The 19,402-nt window shown below is 37.1% G+C and overlaps 2 protein-coding genes across 4 annotated transcripts; both read right to left on the bottom strand.

The window, feature by feature from the left end:
• Positions 1-2,856: 2,856 nt before the first annotated feature.
• Positions 2,857-7,618, bottom strand: LOC121741209 (subtilisin-like protease SBT5.6). Its single transcript, XM_042133912.1, has 9 exons — positions 7,534-7,618; positions 7,258-7,450; positions 7,000-7,182; positions 6,471-6,582; positions 4,902-5,463; positions 4,711-4,808; positions 3,845-4,202; positions 3,559-3,772; positions 2,857-3,465 (listed from the first exon to the last, which is right to left on the bottom strand). The coding sequence occupies exons 1-9, from the start codon at positions 7,609-7,611 to the stop codon at positions 2,930-2,932; spliced, it is 2,334 nt and encodes a 777-aa protein (XP_041989846.1). The 5' UTR covers positions 7,612-7,618; the 3' UTR covers positions 2,857-2,929.
• Positions 7,619-11,159: 3,541 nt separating this feature from the next.
• LOC121740835 (alpha,alpha-trehalose-phosphate synthase [UDP-forming] 1-like) lies at positions 11,160-17,333 on the bottom strand. Of its 3 annotated transcripts, XM_042133464.1 has the most exons (19): positions 17,155-17,330; positions 16,830-16,906; positions 16,528-16,727; positions 16,315-16,412; positions 15,854-16,242; positions 15,401-15,515; positions 15,200-15,301; positions 14,943-15,093; positions 14,600-14,688; positions 14,183-14,231; positions 13,613-13,713; positions 13,336-13,523; positions 13,135-13,252; positions 12,602-12,778; positions 12,408-12,530; positions 12,241-12,328; positions 12,018-12,148; positions 11,843-11,941; positions 11,160-11,680 (listed from the first exon to the last, which is right to left on the bottom strand). In XM_042133464.1, the coding sequence occupies exons 1-19, from the start codon at positions 17,191-17,193 to the stop codon at positions 11,309-11,311; spliced, it is 2,706 nt and encodes a 901-aa protein (XP_041989398.1). In that variant the 5' UTR covers positions 17,194-17,330; the 3' UTR covers positions 11,160-11,308. The 3 variants fall into 3 exon arrangements, 2 of the variants coding, with proteins under 2 accessions (XP_041989398.1, XP_041989397.1); XM_042133463.1 differs by having other exon boundaries at positions 16,528-16,906; XR_006037684.1 differs by having other exon boundaries at positions 11,539-11,680; positions 11,843-11,952; positions 16,528-16,906; positions 17,155-17,333.
• Between the last annotated feature and the right edge of the window lie 2,069 nt (positions 17,334-19,402).

The following is a 19,402-nucleotide window of genomic DNA, read 5'->3' as shown; positions in this document are numbered from 1 at the left end:
TAGCAATATAGCAGTTCCCTTATATCTAGTGTATAAATGCTCAATAACGAATTTGTTCAATGATCGCTAAGTTGATATACAATATTCTTTGAACATTTTACTAATATTAATGTAGTTTCCAGAAACTAAAATTGGTGGAAAGATATGAGGAAAATATTCATTTTAGATATATTTAATCTAAGGAAAATAATTCATTATTTATGATGATATCGTGTAAAACAAATGATTATATTATACTATAGTTACCCTTTAATTTTAAATTAACTAAATGATACCGCCGAAGCTATGTGACTATGAACATTGTGGATTCCGTCATACCAAATGTACCACCCAATTTCATACTTTTGTTTCTCCACTAGATTAAGTGACCACATACTTTTCTGCATACTTTTTTTTTAATTAATTTCGGAAAGTTTTCAAAAATATGAGAGGCCTTTGGTGGTCCGAAATATTTTTTAGTTTTCATCATTCTCGAGTTATTTTAAATATATTTATTGTAAATTTTTGTTCCAAATGATGCGAATTTTTAATTTTCAATTATAAGACTTCAATCACTTCTTTTAGGGCCAATTTCTATCTTGGGACGTGATGCTTAAAATCAGGACCCTTGTATTTTTGGATCATATTACTCTTGCACCAACGACCGTGTATGTAACCATATTTATCATATTACCATGTTATTTAATCAACCATTTTAGTTAAATTCTGTATTTTTTTTTATTTGAGAGAGAGATTAGTAATATTTTTTATGCTTCACCGTTGTTTTCTGTTATTTCTTAAAATGTCTTTGTCTTGTGACCGTTAATTAATTACTACATTAAACTGTAGTATAATTACCACTAAAAAGTATTCAACTTTATTAATTTTTTCCTCTTTCAATCTATTATTGTTTAATATAAAAATGTTTAACCTAATATAGTTTAATTATCTTTATATGATCTTTATTTATTATACTGAATATATATATAATCATCAACAGTAACAACTAGCGATAAAATTTTCAAACAAAAATGCTAAATATAGTGCATAAATGTTCAAATATTAATTAATGAAAAAATGTTATATAAGTTGTTTGCGGAATTTAGCAAGTACACACTTGGGAAGTTTAAGGACCGCGAAACTTCAGAGGCCATAATTAGGGATTAATTTGAGTTTGAGAAGTTTGCGAAGAAGAAAATTGAGGACTTTTCATGCGTGGTGGAATTTCATACTTCGGCAGTGGTGCTTTTGGACAGTATTGAATGTCGGGATTTGGAGGCAACCAATCACGATGGTAGACATTCATTGGTTGACAATGTTGACTGGTGGGATCGCGGAAGATGAATTGCGTGGATCAAGTTATATGAAAGATAACTGAACCGGATGGACCAGTTAGCAATTATCGTTGCCATTTGATCAAAGCATTCACGCTCTCGCTAGCCAACCAATGTAATTTATAACTCTCAGTTTTGCACTACTTTAACAGTAAAGCGGCAAGTTCGGGGTCGATCCCACAGAGAAACCAGTGTACCAAGTGTGTGAGTAGTGAACAGGGGTCGGCTGCTGCCACGCTTTTAACTTTGGGAGTTTTTAACTACTGATTTTACCTTAGGCAGAAAGTAAATTATCTACTGGATCAAGGTACTGCTAACTACTGGTTCAAGTAAGTGACTGGAATAAAACTGACTACCTAGGCATATGGCGTAAACACAAACACTTTGTTATTCAACATGATTAAACACTAGATCAAAGTCTAAAGCGAAATTAAACTAGAACAGTGAGCAAACGAACGGAAACAAAACAACTCCAAATTTATATCTAGAACTCAAAACAGTGTTGCAAGCATGCGGAATGCAGAAAGATTGATTCTTTAACTACAGAACAACTCGAAATCGAACTATACTAACAACTTCGGGAAATAAGAAAACAAGTAAAGCCGAGAAACTCTCGGATGGAAATTCGAGACAACGCCGAACAGATATCGAGTACTCTGTTGCGCTCCATCTCTTTAGCTAACCATATCTCTAACTTATCTGGAGAACTAAACTAAAATGTAAACTAAACTAAAAAGGAAAATTGTTGAAGACGGAAGAAGATGGTAAAAAGAAAAGAAGCAGATCCCCTGATTGTGGTGACACATCCTCCATTTATAAGTACTTGGCAGAGGATATTCGCTCATGCTGTGAGCGAGCGACTCATCGATTGCTACATGCCTTCCTTCTAGAATGACGTCGCTTTTCAATAACATATTGATGGCTCAGCTCCGTCCTTCCGTCTCATGTACCAGCACGTGTTTCTCTTCTAGAACGTCGTCCTTGCTAACATAATGATGACCACCGTTCAGCTCATTAGCCTCACGTGTCCTCCTTCTAGAAACCAGTGGTCACCGCCTAGCTGCTTGATCACCCCCCTTGATCAGTTCACCCGATTTTTGGTCTTTTTCACCTTTTGTACTAACTTGATCAACTTGGCCTTGTTGCCTTGGTCAAGCAACATTTCTGCACATTTAATACTTGTTTCACGCGATAACTGACCAAGTATAGTACGTTTTACCCCATAAACCGATGCATGAAATAAGCCTTATCATTGACATTGTGTTGACATTTTCTGTTAATGTTATTTGTTATCTATTGACATCAAATTTTGAAATCTAACTGTTCAAATCATAGTTTGAAATTTATACAATATACAGAGTTTGCATTTTATCCTTATATATATAATTTGATAAGTGTTCTGTTTTTTTTGTTGGAATCCCATCAAATATCATGAATTTACTTGTGCCTGGTACATAGCATGAATTCTGTTTCCCCTTATTGTTGGTTGCAAGTACTTGCAACCGTATATGAAGAAACCGTGTGATCCAAACAGGACAGGGAGGAGTAGTAATTTTTCTTCATATTCCCATGTTAAGCATCCATGCTCTATACTAATTTAGCTAACTTATACAGAACTAGGCTACTGAAACGGCCATGGGACTCCGAACACTGTGGATTCCATCGGACCACGTATACCATCCAAATCCATACTTTTGTTTCTCCGCGGTTCCTGCAATGCCACCAACTGCTACTTTTACTGTGATGCTGAAACTCTTTTTCTCTCCGACACGGTTGAAGTGAAGTATGGGGGGCCATATTTTTACGGAAATCCCAAGCGGAGGTTTAACGCTGACGAAATAAGTACTCTTGCTACCTCCCACATTAGTCACTGTTCTTACCACAGTAACACTATCACGCAGATTGGGCACAGCCAAGGATGGATAATTTAGGTTTACCGGGCCAATTGAATGTTTCGGGCATGTGAAGGTAGTATCAATCTTTACTCCAATGCTGCATAGGTACAAGAGATAGTCTGTGTAGGAGGCGTCGTAGACAAGCCCGGGATCTTCTGCTTTCGTCGGTCTGAAATGGCCGCCACCAAATTGGAAAGGGTCTGCTGAATTCCCGGATGCATCAGTGATCATGCTGCCTTGATTGTTGTTCAGCCCCGCTTCATGGAAAAAAAACAATTTACTACTTTTGTAATGAAGAACATATATATTTGTGGTGGAGTGGAATGAAATTGGTGAAGCTTTTAAAGCACCAGAGGTTATCAGAGCAGATCTTATGGCAGCACTGCTCCAGCGGGGGTGTATCGCCTTGAGGAGAGCCGACGCGCCACCTATGTGGGGGCAGGACATGGATGTTCCAGACAGAATGTTGTACTTCACCACGCGTTTGTCTGCTTCTAGTTTTGTCGGAGAAGATGCTTCGCTCCACGCTGCTAGTATGTTGAGCCCCGGGGCTGTGATGTCTGGCTGTTGAGCAAAATATTGACAAACTCATTTTTCTATCGGTTTAATTGGTCTGTTGCAGGATGGAATTATTACCTTGAGGATATCGGGCGAAAGAGCGCTGGGGCCTCTGCTGGAGAAAGCAGCCATGAAGGGTGCTGGTTTGATGTCTAAAACAGTCTTTCCTGGTACGATGTAGGCAGTCGGGGCTTTGGAAGAACGGATGTAGTCCATGATTTTCAGACCGTTTTGGTAATTGACAGCAGTGGCAGGAAGAATATGAGCATCAGCTACTAACTCATCTCCATTTGCTAAACTGTTTCCTAAAATGAAACCAATGCCTCCAGCTCTCTTCACCTCCATGCCTTTACCCACCCTTGTCCCGTTCCCTCTCAAGCACATCACTATCTTACCCTTAGCCTTCTTTGAAGACAGAGTTCCAGGTAAGCATTGCCTGCAAATTCCAACAATCTTTCAAATTCTTGTTTTTTTTACCTTTTAATCACAATAAACTAGCTGGTATAAGGGATGTCGCCTGTTTAAGAATTGTCGCTTCCAACTCTCAAAAAATCGGAACCGTAACCAGTTCAAAAACACCAGTTTTGGCCCATTTTTGTTATATTTCCTGGTTTTTAATGTTTTTTTTTCATGATTTTCATGTTTTATTAGTTAACTAACGGTCCCGGTTTTGTCCATGAAAGACGGTTACGATTTGAAAGCCAGAAGAACCAACAAACTGATGTAGGATTAAACTCACGATTCTGATCTAACCATGCATTTCTAGTCTGATACTAAAGAAATAGTATATTATTCCATCAATTCTCAAAATGCATATATTTTTGGAATGCGGACTCAAAGTTAATTTTTAAAAATAAAAACATAACCAGTTCTATTTTTTTTCCTCTACGACTTTATTTTTTTTATTTAACACACAAAACAAAACAGGATGGATATAAAATTACCCGGATAGGTTTTTGAGCACATCCGAGTTCTCTACTTGACCTGCATAAACTAACGGGTACAACGTCTTACGCAACTTATATGGAGTCACCGTTTGTCCCTATAAAAAAGCAAAAAAAAAAAACAAATAAAAATCCATCAACAAAAAAAAACTAATCACTTTCAATAACAGAGTTTGTTAGTTCGTTATTACCGGTAATTTCATGCCATTCCCAAGAACCGCGGGAGATGAGAATATCCTGTCGACGCTGCTGGCGGCGACGGTTATAATCCACGGAGCTGTGTTGGACAGCGTGGAGGGAACGGGGCCGGAGTTGCCAGCGCTGCACGCGACCACGACGTTCCGCTTGACAGCGTGGAGTGCCCCTATGGCTATGCCGTCCTGGTTGAAGGGCTGCGGGTGACTCGTCCCGATGGAGATGCTCAGCACGTCGACGCCGTCGGCCACGGCGTCGTCGATGGCGGCGAGCATGTCCTCTTCGAAGCAAGTGTTGCCTTCTTCCTTGCCGCGGCCAGGGACGGCCCAGCACACTTTGTAGATGGCCAGCCGGGCCAGGGGCGCGCCTCCGGACGCGGTGCCGGAGGCGAACCCTCCCAGGGCGGAGATGTCATCGACTCTCCGCCCGGCGGCCGTGGATGATGTGTGGGTCCCGTGGCCGTCCTTGTCTCGCGGGGAGAGGTAATCAAGTGATCTGTTTAGTGGGCCGTAGTATGCTTCGTAACCCTTGATGTAATATCGGGCCCCAATTATTTTCCTAGAAATGGAAATAAAATGGGATCATGCAAACCTCGATCTAGTTCGTGTGTGGAGCATAGGAATCTAAATAAGTAAATATGGATGGAAGAAATAACACTCTATACACAAATTTCGGAAACACTATGTAGTTTGATCAAATTCTAGTATGTTTTGTAACTTTAAAATTAGCCAAAATATTTATGCAATTTGAATTTGTTCGCAATAATTTCACGATGATTTTTTTTATATAATCACTCATCATCTGATATGACAGCTGAAAATTCATATTGGATTAATTGTTCACGATGAAATTATTTGGTAAAGTTGTACTAAACTGATATGAAAGCTATAAAATCATATGTGGACGTCACACCAATGAATTAAATGATGTCGTGTATTAATAAAAAATCACCATCGTTTGGCTGAAAAGTAAGTATTAACACTATATTACACATAAATAATCATATTTTTTCAAGGCTAGATAATTGCAAATAAATTTAAAAAAAATCAGGCAATTTTTAAAATTATGAAATAAATCAAAATTTCAAATTTACCCTATATTAATGCCATCCAATATTACTAGTAGTAAAAAATGTCAAAAGATTCAAATGATAAAGTTATATTGTTGGTGAAACCCATATGAATAGGAAAACCAAACTAGAAATAATTTTAATTGTTACTCGTGAATCGTGATTTGATTGGTTAGGCATGGCCAGCCAGCCGGGCTTTAAAATAGAGGTTCACAAGATTGAATTGGTGGTGCTACAACTTACAAGTCATACTTAAATTAATATTTATGTCAGTTTAGTTTCTTGTTTGATTCAAACAGACGACATGGGACATGAACGAAACAACAAAATACGACAACAAAGTGAATGCAGGGCCAACTGATGCTTTTAGCTATCTTACTTTTTCTCTGAGACACTTTTTTACTTCTTTTTTCTTTTTGTTTTCTAGGGAAAAAGTAATTATTCCCCGTCATGGATAATGAGATATGTCACGTTGAATTGATAACTAGATACTCACTTGTTACAGTTGGAAGAGTTGAATTCGTCACCGGTTTGGCAAATTCCTTTCCACGATTTAGGCACCGGAGCCATCCCTTTATCGTTGAAGCTCTTCGACTCCGGCCACACGCCTGATCCACGCATACCAAGTCGGACGTGCGGTCAACAAAAACAAGTAATAAAATTTAGGATTATTGCTTATCAAATAATGAAAAATAAGCCATGTCTGGTTTGTCCTATTCAAAATTTATATATAGAGTTAATTGCCTATAAAATCACGAAGGATATATTTTTATTTGTAATGAATCTTTCAAAATTTGAATAACGAATCACGAAAATTCAATATTTTACACATATACGTCAATTCATCAACACCAAATCTTTGTCGAGCAAATGCCAATATTTTAAAACTTCATGATTTATCAACATCAAAGTCAAATCTAATTGGGACAAATTTCATAGTAATTTTAAAACCAATTAATCATAAAATTCACATGCAACATGACAATTCACGTGATTTTTTGCAATATAATATTGAGAGAATTTACCATTATCCAACAAGCCAACAACGACATCCTTTCCATAGCTAGATTTTAGCCATATGTCTTCCCTTTTCAGATTTGCCGATTTCTTGATTGCCTCTTCCACACCTGCAAATTCCCACGACCTTGTTGTGTGGATTTCGTATTTTCTTGGATGGCTACGAAATACCGACACCACTTCCTCCATCTCTGTCCAATTCAGACCAACATATTTGATTATAAACGCACACATGCAGAGAGAGAGAAAGAGAGAGATTATCTCACTAGATAATGTGGAAGCTTCAAGAGGAGTGAGAAGTGCGGCGAAGCCATTGATGGTGCGCTTGTAACTGTAAATCAAAGAAGATTTTGCATCTTCCTCAGTTTCCTTCACGGAGAGTAGATATGCATGGTGGTTTTCTTCGATTTGTTGGAGGGTTTTTTCTCCACTGTGCTCTCCAAAGTAAACTATATATACCTGTATACGAATTTAATCATACATTACATATAGATCTACTGAATAATTAATTTGAAAAAGTTGTGGTTAGAGAAGCCATGAACCTGTCTCTCACTGCAGGAAACAAGAAAAGGAAGGAGGAGAAGGAAAAGCAAAATGAGTGAGGAATGAAAATTCTCCATGTTTAAAGTTGAGATGCACGAATATAGAACTGATACCATGAATATTTATAGGGATGAATGGAAGAATCTATATTCCTTTTTTTAAAGTATTTTCTTTATTTAAAGTTAATAAATTGTTGAATTTATTTGGATGTATGGATCATGGATGTATAGATTATTATATTTATTTATTTGTGACATCCTTCACATTGATATGGAGTACATGATAGGAATAGTTTTGGCAACTAAGAGTTGGAAATTAGTGAATCGGATTTTACGAGTCATGTTATGAAATGAAATGTTGAAATATGAAAGCTAGAAACACTTTTTTTTAAGTAGGGTAAAAAGTGATGTTGGAGATTGAACTCTTAACCCCACTTTTCTCACATAGAGCCTAGAGGAATAGTGGATGGAGTATTGACATTAGAAGCAAACTGTCATGGGCTAAAAGGTATTCATTTGAAGAAAAATGTATATTCTTCTTCTTGGATTAATGTCCCTCCACTGACGGGTCTAGGAAATGGAACTCGTGGGTCAGGCACAAGGGAAAGGGTCACCCATCAGAAGGTATAAATGATGCGGTGATCATCGCTGACAATGAATGACAGACGAAGAATGAAAGTGAACCCTGCCCTGAAGAATTGGGGCGGAGCTTTCGCATAGGATCGATGGTAACTCCAAAAGTCGAATTTGATGAAGTTTTCCAACCTCATTATAACGGCCCGCGATGGAGTTGGTCGACCCCTCGATCCCACTTGGATCCGCAATGACAACAACTAAGATTGATATCCTCAAAGGACTAATATCATTTCTAAAGCCCAATAAAATAATTACTCATACAGTCAACTATGGTTATTAGATTTATTTGTTTGTTTGCAAATTGTTCAATCATATTTGCATGCCATCGTAACTCGAACGTTGGACATATATAGAGGGCCATCCCTGCGAAATGGCCAAGCCAACTGTAATCTGACGTAATTGGGAAAGGGAAAATGTGTGGAAAAGAAATACCCCAACTTTATTAGAAACTCATCCTAGAAATGCTAAATTGAAAAAAATATATATATTATACTAGTAGATATGAAATTTCAAACTGAAATTATAATTTAGGATGCCTAGTGTGGTTTCTCTAGAATTGCTAAATTGAACATATTTTCATTTTAAACTAAAATTAAAGTTTCAAGCTGATCTCCTACACAATTCTCCATTGGAATTTGCTTATTAATAGAGTTTCTACTTACTATTGATAAAAAAAAAATCTTACATCCACTCATGCACTTCTGCACTTCAGAATATATTTTCCGATGATTAAGTTTCTCATAATTACAATTAGATTAGAAACCTTATACCGGTACAGTATGTGATCTTTCGACACCATATCGTCCAAATTGCATCACACAATTATAACGGACTGCTAGAAAAAAAAAATCTAGGACATTTATTCTTACAATGCAGCGTTTGATTTATAAATGGGATGACAAAATTGATAAATTATTCTACTTCCTCCTATCTTAAATAAAGCAAAACATTTATTTTCCTATTTCTTTTTAGAATTGGTGTAAATTTGAATGATATATTTCATAAAAAAAATGTGACCCTTCCAATGGGACAAAGAAAATAATAAAACTGAATGATATAATTTTGTGGTTGAATTGATTAGTTGTGGCCAAAGATAAACTGCACTTCGATGATTAAAATACATAAATTAAGAAAATATATAGCTCATAATAATTTTCGTGATAGTATTTTTAGATTTTTAGTTTTATAGAAGGTATGATGATTAAATACTTACTCAATTTTTGGGTGATAGTTTTAACAATTGAGAGAGAGTTAAATTAGGGAGGATAATGTTAGAATGGTAATATTTGAGGGCGCTTTTGGTTTGAATTCACTACAATATGATATTTAAATTTATATTCATTTGTATATAAAAAGAAATTAGGAAGTATAGTTTATAAAAATATGGGAAGTGATTAACATTCAAAGTAGAGGACCACCAAATAACACTTCATATCAGAAAGGCGTGCATTTTGGTTAATTTTTTATTGGCATATGGATTTTATTGAAATATACCACGCTCTTTTTCAGCTGCAGTCATCTTTTTTAAAGTAAAATCAGAACGAGATCCAGTTGTCCAAATCCATATCCAATCCGCACAAACCCCACAAATACATAGATATTTTATAAGGAAGTGCTTAAAAATAAGTTATTTTAAAATTATATACTTCCAACTTTGTGCTAGCACGTGACACGTATAATGCAAAATAACAATGCTATAATCTAAAGCAATAAAAATATTAGTGTAGAAGGATTTCCCTAATAATTGTACATGTATTAACATATTCAATACAAATTTGTTTGTTTAGATGATAATAAAAAGTACAGTAAGTAGTACTCCCTTCGTCCGCCATTAGGAGTCCCATTTATGGGTGGCCCGGGTTTTAAGAAATGTTAAGAAAAGTGGGTGGAAAAAAGTTAATAGAATATGGGTCCCACTTGTATATATTAATTTTAAATGAAATGTGAGTGGAATGAATTAGTGGAAGGTGGGACCCTATTACCATTTATGGTAAAAGTGAACCGGGACTCTTATTCGCGGACGGACTAAAATAGAAAAACGGGACTCCTATTCGCGGACAGAGGTAGTAATTTTTACAGGAACCCACCTCTACCATGATACATACGTTTATGTATATGTATGATATACCCTAGACATATAATGAGGCAATTCTTTTATATCAAAAGAGTACTTCATTTATGTCTTTCTTTCCATAAAAGAGGACTTTATTTTTTAATGAAATTAGTTGGAAATGGGACAAACGATCACGGGCAAAGTTATCCCCTTTTATGAGGCAATTCTCCAACCGTAACCAAGCTCAATGACCACTGTTTGCTACACTCTAGCTTTAGGAAAATAAATAAATAAATAAATACTGTAATTCATTTGTGAACATCATGTCTCATCACTCTCACATTCAGTTCATATTTAACATTATTTGTTTTGTTCAATACTATTATTCATATAAAATCAAATATCAACTTATTATTTTATTAATTTATCTGTAATCATAGAAAAATTAACTAATCAGGCTTTTTTTTAAGAAACATCAACACTAATTTTTGAAGCATAAACAATATAGTGTTCACATATGTTCAAGGTATAAAGTATGCAACGATCATCTATCTTACATAACTTTTTTTTTAAAAAAAAAATTAGAGATATAATGTCTACCGGTCAATGCCGGAATAAAATAGTAGCAATTTTCGAACTTATTAAGGAACAAAGTGTCAAATAATTAGCACGCGTTAAGGGACCATGGGCATGATCAAATTTGATTGAAAGAGAAGGTTTGTAATTGCAGTTGAAAATGTATTCAATCATAATCAATAATTTATTATTATCACTTTTTTTGATGAAAATCATAATCAATCAATTAAATATAGTACTACAAAAACTAAACCACCCCATATCTCATGAGCCAAAGTCAGAATTGTTGTTTCAACTTCAGCCACCCCCCTATTGCTCTTTGCCTACCTTTCAATTTTCACAATCTAGACAAAACACAACATGATGAATTCTTGCTTCTTTTTCTCCTTATTACCTTCTACACTTGTATCAATAAATCATCATAATTAATCTACCATGGCAACCACAAATAATGAAACTAATAATGATAACTCAAAATCTTGCTATGATATATGTAACCTTTTAGTATCTTCATGGCTGACAAGCTGTTAGTTCCTTTAGCAATTCCACGACCTCGGTCGATGATCCCAGTAGATATCTTGCGCTGGAACGTTTCCTCCCCACCGCGCAAGAGAAATAATTCTCTCCCCTGAGATCAAGAACCGATGAGCCCTCATGCACAGTCATTCTCTCGCGCATACGAGACCACCAGTTCCCGTTCCCCAGAAAACTGTTGGCTCGTGCATCCGGAGACGGGATAGGCAAAGGAGCTTTGCGGCAGAATGCAGCTACCCCTGTAGAGTTGGACGCGAATCTGTTGAGAGGGTTGGCAATCTTGGCCCTTGCACTAGGTGCTGGTCCAGTAGGTAACTCCGGCTCGAAAAAGCTATAAATGTCTTCATCCTGGTATATTTTGTCAACAACGTATAACAATCAAACGAACCGCATGGAAAAATGCGTTGATGCGCGCTTTCAACATCATTAGTTAGGCCGGTCCAGTCCATTCTAGTCAATGAGTGCAGCAATGATGATCAAGAAGATTGGTAAACGATACGAGTGGCTCACCTTTGGTAGAAAATGACCAACGCACAAAACATAATCGATAGGAGCTTCCACGTGACTGTGATGAACTATTTCACCCAGGATTCGATCAATTGCAGCGCCCTGGATAAAATCTTTCGAATAAATGTGCACGTCATTTTTGAGGATTGTTTTTTTGTATTATAACATTTAGACTCACTTTGGTTACTCCAACTGCTCGAACCTCCACAGATCTCGATCCTTGAACAACATCGACAGAAGCATTTGAAATTGGACCTGTCCATAAGTGTTGTAGCAGATCCTTCGATTGAAGCTTCCCGAATTCAACATCTGAGAATACTTTCACAAGTCAATCAGAGAAATGTAACTACAATTATAGAAAAAATATAATTGCATTTTCTTAATGGTGAAAGATAAACGACCTGCGTACTTATAGTTCCATACGAGTGAAGTCTCACGGAGCTCAAAATGAGACCGGGGTGTCCTCTCAGTAAAGTATTCGAATACGTGCTGAAAAAAGTTGAGAAATTGATGTGAGAGTTCTATAATAAAGAGAATGGATTCTAAATGTTATGTTTACGATGTGTACCTTCACGCTGTCAACCCAATCCATGTTTAGATTTTCTGGCATTGTCGTCATCCAATCTCCTGTAGTACGACGCAAAAACATCCCGTGTTCAGCTGCCAACCACAAATTATACCCTCCAAAGTTCTGCAGAATACAGAGGTCAGCTGGTAGAATGTGCTTGAGGCAAATGTGGATTCTTATGCGAAAGCACAAACCTCGTCAAGAACGTTTCTATCGCTTCCACTAAGGACAATTATGGTGGTCTTTGGATCCTCACATAGTCTTCTCAGTGGCTCCTTCAAGTCTTGGTGTAACTTAAGCTCCATTTCTTTGAACTGATCGATCCTTCTCCCTTGGGTGTCGACAGGTTCAGTAAGCGTCGCATTGAATCCCTGCCAACAGATAAGTTTGGATCTCCTCAAGAATATGCATTGAAACAAAATAGCAATTTCAATAACTTATCTATGTGGAAGCAATCAAAATAATTACTTTGTTGTCTATGTTATACTTAAGTTGCTAGGACTAAGAACTGACTCATCGGGAGATGGTGAGGGAATGAATAATAAGAACACGTTTAACCTAGAAAGGCACAAAACAGAGTGAAGTTTTATGCACAATGCTGTCTGTTTAGTACTGACATGATTTTCGTTACTCCAATAAATGGAAAGCTACGGGAGTGGGTACGTTTATAACTGAGATCAGATTAAGAAAACACAAATACTACTCCATAGACGGAGATCATGAATACCAGAATAAGTAAACGATTATTTGAATGTATGTAGCGCTCGACAGCATCTCCTTTGGGAAGCAATGGCGGAATTTGCCTAATCCGTAGCTGTGCTTCAACAACAGTATCATTGAGCTCACTGTATGAAGGGAAAAAAAGTTAGTTGAGCAAAATACTTAACCAGAGTGGGTACTTTAACCGACAACTAACAACAAAACATACCTTACAAATGTCTCGGCCCACTCTTGAGACGTGTGAGTACTAACATGAGTGAAATTATGCCGATGCCTTTTTTCTCTTTCATCTGCTGGCATAGTCAGAGCGTAACCAATCGATGAAGCAACTTCTGTAATATTCCAAGGATTCACCAGAATTGCTCCAGCGCCAAGTGACTGTGCAGCACCAGCAAACTGAAAAGTATCAAAAAACAAGGACGAGGCTTAGGAATTAGCAATTTGATCTTCATGGAAAAGAATCATTAGCCATAAGACATGATTACCTCACTTAGAATGAGGACTCCTTTCTTTGAAGCTTGGCAGGCCACAAATTCATAGCTCACTAGATTCATTCCATCGCGTAGTGATGTAACCAGAGCAACATCTAAAAGAAAAGTTCGTGAGTAAAACGAGGAAGTAATGAAATGTCAGGTAATAAGTAAATTGATTACGAAACCAATTCAACATGCATGTAATTTCTTCGTTATCCCATCCCTTCAAGTCTTTCATTTTTTATAACACTAATAAGAAGGCTTGATCAGTGATCTGATTATTTTCTATGTTCCGTGAAACCACCAACACGGAAAAGAGACAAATATGAAAAAAGCACTGTGTCTATAAGCAGTTAAGCACAATTTTAACTCCATATCTTTGTCCATCCCCGCAACAAATTCTAATCAACTGTGGCTTGGTGCTAAACATGAGACTCTCAGTATCAGCCATTTCTCATTACCATGTACAAATCATGATGAAAATGGGATTACTTTTATCCGAATATATTTTGTTTTCGTGGATATTTCCTAGACCGTGTAGCCAAAAGGTTAAATGGGGGACGAAGAGTAAGAACATGTTACCAGTAACAGCATATAAGGCGCATAATTCATGGAATTCAAGAGATCTATCCTGTGAACAAAAAACAAATTGTGTTACATAGAGTATACTCATATAACAAGCACAAGAAAACTACCCACATATACTAGAGTAACAACGAAAATGCTAACTCATTTTATATAGGCAAATGCAATATGTGTAGATCAAGAGGAATCCATGCATAACTTAAACGATAAATCGAACATTCCGAAAGGAATGAGTTGATCCGAGGCCTGTATCAGCAACCAACTACTGAACTGTGAATGTTTCCCAACTTTACTATGCAGTCCAATTTCAAAATGAGAGAGCACTGAGATCTTCAAAGATTCGAAGTTCATTCATAAACATCGTTTTAAGTATAAATATACATAACCTAAAACTTTCAAGGCATAGGTTCTCACTAGATGATGAATTGGAACAGCTGTAAGGGATCCAAATCTTCCATTTATTCTTCCAACAATTTCATGAACTTGGGATGATAGCTTCTGATCTGCCAGAATAAGTAGAAAATCATAAGCCATGATTACCTGCATGTGTCTATAAATGTTCGTGAAAGACGAGGAGTATTAAACAGGTCTGAAATTGTTCTTCTAATTAAACAACAAAGTTTCCTCTGATTATGACATTATTTCTTTCCTATGCAACATACACAACAAGATTGGAATGCTATTCAAAGAAAAATAAATGTGAAGAAAACATCAGTATCATCAGTTAGACTGAATCATAAGGATGAGGGATACATACACTCGGGCACATCCGTCCTTGTTGGTACAGCAATTTGGACTAAAACTACCTTGTCGCGCCAAACTGGGTTCTCTTCAAGGAACTTTTCAAATGCCAAAATCTTTTGGGGTATTCCTTTGATCATATCTAGACGGTCAACCCCTAGCATTACCTTCAGAAATGCATACATTTAATCAGATTATATTGGATCATGAAATGTCACATAAAAAGGTCCAAAATGCCAACAGACACCAGTTTTGTGGTTCCCAAGTACTTACTTTTCTTCCAGCAAAACGCTCTTTCAATTGCTTCATGTGAGCCTTAACTACATCAAGCTCTAGAGCTCGAATGAACCGCTCAGAATCTATACCAATAGGAAACTGTAGATGACAAGTACTGGTGAAATTAGTCGGTATGAAATAGTGCAAGTGAAGATTGAAGACAAGGAAAACATGCTATTTGTAAGAATATGGGTGTACCGCAGCAACACGAGTCAGCTTTCCTTGATCTTCCACACCATCAGGAGTCCCTTCAAGTCCGAGAATACGAGTGCAGGCACTTACAAAATGCCTCGCATAATCATATGTGTGGAATCTAAGAGTAAAGATGAGAAATATTAAGGCTATAACAAAGACGAGAACTATAAACACACACGGGTTATATAAACTGGAAAACAGCAACATTTGTAGTACTGATTCTACTTTGTTCTAAGTGGTTTGGTTTTTCTTATGTCACATAACGAGTTTCAATCATACATATATCCAACTACAGTTCAAGTCAAAGATTTTCTCTGCCAACAAAGTTTTTTGGGGTTCCAACTAATCTATGTGTTTCATTCCAATTATCAAGCACCAAGTTACATTATGGTTCTTAGTCAATATATAGCTCAATGAAATAGCAGAAATATCTTATTAAAATAACAAGGAACCCACCCGACCAAATCAGCAGCCAGAACAGATCTTAATAGTTCCGATCTTGATGGCAATGTCCGATGAATTTCAGAGGAGGGGAAAGGTGTGTGTAGAAACCAACCTACTTTCATCTTGCGGTTGTAATCTTTTAGGCATTTTGGAAGAAACATGAGATGATAATCATGGCACCACACCACATCTCCCTCCCTATAATGCGCATTTACAACATCAGCAAACATCTGGTTTGCTTCCTTGTATGCAGCGAACTGAGACTGGAAGCTCCTTGTCGTTGCTAGGCGGTCTTCCTGTGGAAGCCCGAGATAGTGGAAAAGAGGCCATAATATGTTGTTACAGTAGCCATTGTAATACTGGTGAACGATCTCTTCATCGAGGAATACAGGAATGCATCTCTACATTTAGTTGAACATGTCTCAGGACGATAAAGATCAGTAATTCTTACAGAAGACATCGAGCCTACGAACCTTTTCAGCAAGAGCTTTAGTCAGTGACCTTTGTCCAACTTCATCAGGAACATTTACACCAGCCCATCCAATCCATCTAGCTTCAAACTCATTGATACCTTCAAGACAAAACAGAATCAATTCAAGAATTAAGACAACTTGAAAACTGATAGAGCATAGGCAACCAAACCAGTACTCAACTCACATCTGAATACTCAATCATCCAGTTCTTACCCAAAAGAGCGCTAACTAGGCCGCCTACACTTATTTCAAGTCCCCACGAGTCGTCATCCTTCCTAATCGCAGACACTGGCAGTCGATTCGCCACCACCAGCAACCTCTGCTTGGGAACTCGAACATCCTGTTTCTCAATGCCATCAGTTAGATGCTTACCAATGACATTCCCTTCAAACACATCTTCATCTTGGTAGCCCCTGTCACCATCAGACAGATACAGGTCATTTGAGTTACCAGAAATGTCCAAATCCCCGTTACTATCTCTCGATTCTTCAAGCGAGTGATAGGACTTGCTGGACCTTCTCAACACTCGCTCCCTCAACAGCCTTTCCAATCTACTCGTGGGGATCAACGGAGCAGGGTTTCCATGGCTCTCCTGTAGTAGACATCATATTCATTTAGAATTGAACCAAAACAGTGCAAAAACCTCCCCAAATTGGATGACTCAATCACTTCGTTTTCCTCAAAATACAGTTTTCATAATTCATAAACATCCAATTCATAGAAAAAACTTATAATTCACATTAATTTATAATGTCTGAATAAATTGAGAAATACATTCACACAACCAAGAATCGCTTATAAAATTCATAAAAGAATTGAAGAAAGGCATAGAATTATGACCAAATTGGAGGTCTCTGGAGGTGATCCAATCTCCTCCATCGGAATCGAGAAGAAGTAGGTTTCAGTGTGAGAGAAACATTGGTTGTTGAGGTAGGGTGACAGTCCACATAGGGACGAGAAGTGCAAGTTGGCAAAAATGAGGATATTTTAGGAGGGTGTGGCTAATTCTAAACAAGGATAAAAGAAAAAATCTTGATTACAAATCTCCAACCGCAGATTTATACAACGACAGAAGAGGTGTAGCGAGAGAGAGAGAGAGGCGGTTACAAGTTACTGAATCTTAGGGATTATGATGGCGCACAGCTTTATTCCCAGTATTCCGCCATGCAGATTTTTTGGTGCCACGGGCAAAAACAAACATAAATAGGTAGATCAGTGTCTCCAATTATCATGCGACAAAAAGGAAGTAATACTCTACTTGTTTCCTTAAATAAGTCGGTCTCGCCGAACTAAATATCACGACAAATCTTGCCTTTCCAATACATGTGATGGACAGTTAATACAAACATTTGGATTCTCTTCTTTTTTCTGATTATATAATTTTCTCCATGATGTATTTAGGTTTGAGATTTTTATTGTTAGATTTTGGTTTTAATTTTTTTTTGTAGTATAAAATCATTTTACATTAATTAAATTAAAAATTATACTTCCTCCGTCTCATTCAAGATGTCACTTTCCAATTTTGGAAATAACCTCATCTCTCGTCTCTATTCATTAAAATATTCAACTACATTTTCATTTCTAATTTATTCCACCTAACAATACTTTCTAAAATCCCGTTCCACTCAAGAATGTGGTCATATTGAGTGGGATGGAGGGAGTATTATTTTTATGGTCGGAATTAGAGTGGTATAGATAACCAAATCAATTATGATAAGTTGTTGATTAATCGATTAGTATTTGTGACAGGTAGATCACATATTCCATTAACTTATTCTACTTGCATTTCACTAACTTTTTTTATTTAGTATAAAGTCAATTAATTTTTTTAAAACTAAAGCCTGTAGAAACGAGACATTACAGCCTGAAAAGAGAAAAAGTTTTAGTAATCAGACTGGAATTTTATATTTGATCGTCCAAAATAAAAGTGTTTTGTAGTAAATAAAGTCTAGGCTTGGATTTGGTAGAACGTCATTAATTCAGCCCCAAAATCGATGGCATGAACCCAATTGACGGCCAAAGAGGGAGGTGATGACAGCCATGAATGGAAATAGAAGTTGTTGAGACAGAGAAAGGGGAACATAGAGTTTAGAGTGAAAGGCGCAAACATGAATCGTCACCACTCACCCAAATTAGAATGGCATAAACAATATGTTATCGAATGAAATTTGGCCGATTACAATGCAAGTGATAACCCCCAAAAAAAAGAAGTGAAATTACGTATGGTTTGGGCTTTGAAAAGTTTCTCGGGCCCTAACTCTCAAACCTAACATAGTGAATTAGTGATATACTCTCTCTCTGTCCGCGAATAGGAGTCTCGTTTTTTCATTTTAGTCCGTCCGCGAATAGGAGTCTCGGTTCACTTTTACCATATATAAATGGTAATAGGGTCCCACCTTCCACTACTCATTCCACTCACATTTTATTTAAAACTAATATATACAAGTGGGACCCCTGTTCCACTAACTTTTTTCAACCAACTTTTCTTAATATTTCTTAAAACCCGTGCTGCCCATAAATAGAACTCCTAATGGCGGACGAAGGGAGTACAATTTTACAGCATTTACTTTCGCTTTATGGGAATTCAAATGTGCATTATCGATAATGTTAATGAATTAGTACCTTCTGATGATATATCCAAATATTGTGTGCATATATATTAGAGGCTTGTGAAAGTGTGTCCATGCAAACTACTGGAGCTCGGCTTCTGAGCTCGGAAATGAAGCTCGGCTTTGAGTCCGGTTGTGATCGAGTGGTGGAGCCTCGGCAGCTCCGAGAAGAGATCAAGAAATAAAGCTCGGCTTTGAGCTAGCCGAGAAAGGCAGTTCGGTCGATAGCCGAGAAAGGCAGTTCGGTTGATAGCCGAGAAAGGCAGTTCGGTTGATAGCCGAGAAATGCAGTTCGGTTGCTAACCAAGAATGGCAGTTCGGTTTTAGCCGAGCAGCGGTTATAACTAACTTTGGGAAATAGAGTTAGTTGGATTTTATTTCTTGATTGCATCTTGTATAAATAGCTCGATAGAGCTCAGTAGTGAGAGAGCAGAATTACACCATATACACACACTCAGAGAGATTAAATCTCAAGATAG

Source organism: Salvia splendens, chromosome 7 (assembly GCF_004379255.2).
Source record: "Salvia splendens isolate huo1 chromosome 7, SspV2, whole genome shotgun sequence".
Taxonomy (NCBI): domain Eukaryota; kingdom Viridiplantae; phylum Streptophyta; class Magnoliopsida; order Lamiales; family Lamiaceae; genus Salvia; species Salvia splendens.
Note: the sequence above shows the minus strand (reverse complement) of the source record. Positions and strands in the feature narration are given on the sequence as shown.

Bases quoted from the DNA above. Each gene is read 5' to 3' on its own strand.
- LOC121741209 (XM_042133912.1), bottom strand. From the start codon at position 7,611: ATGGAGAATTTTCATTCCTCACTCATTTTGCTTTTCCTTCTCCTCCTT. The intron at 5,464-6,470 runs GTGAGTATCTAG...TTCCATTTCTAG, and splicing joins AACTCTTCCAACTGTAACAA to GAAAATAATTGGGGCCCGAT. The intron at 3,773-3,844 runs GTAATAATTCCA...TTTGCTCAACAG, and splicing joins TTTCGCCCGATATCCTCAAG to CCAGACATCACAGCCCCGGG.
- LOC121740835 (XM_042133463.1), bottom strand. From the start codon at position 17,193: ATGGAGGAGATTGGATCACCTCCAGAGACCTCCAATTTG. The intron at 15,094-15,199 runs GTAAGTACTTGG...GCATTTCTGAAG, and splicing joins AGCGTTTTGCTGGAAGAAAA to GTAATGCTAGGGGTTGACCG. The intron at 13,253-13,335 runs GTATGTTTTGTT...CCCTTCATACAG, and splicing joins TGGGCCGAGACATTTGTAAG to TGAGCTCAATGATACTGTTG.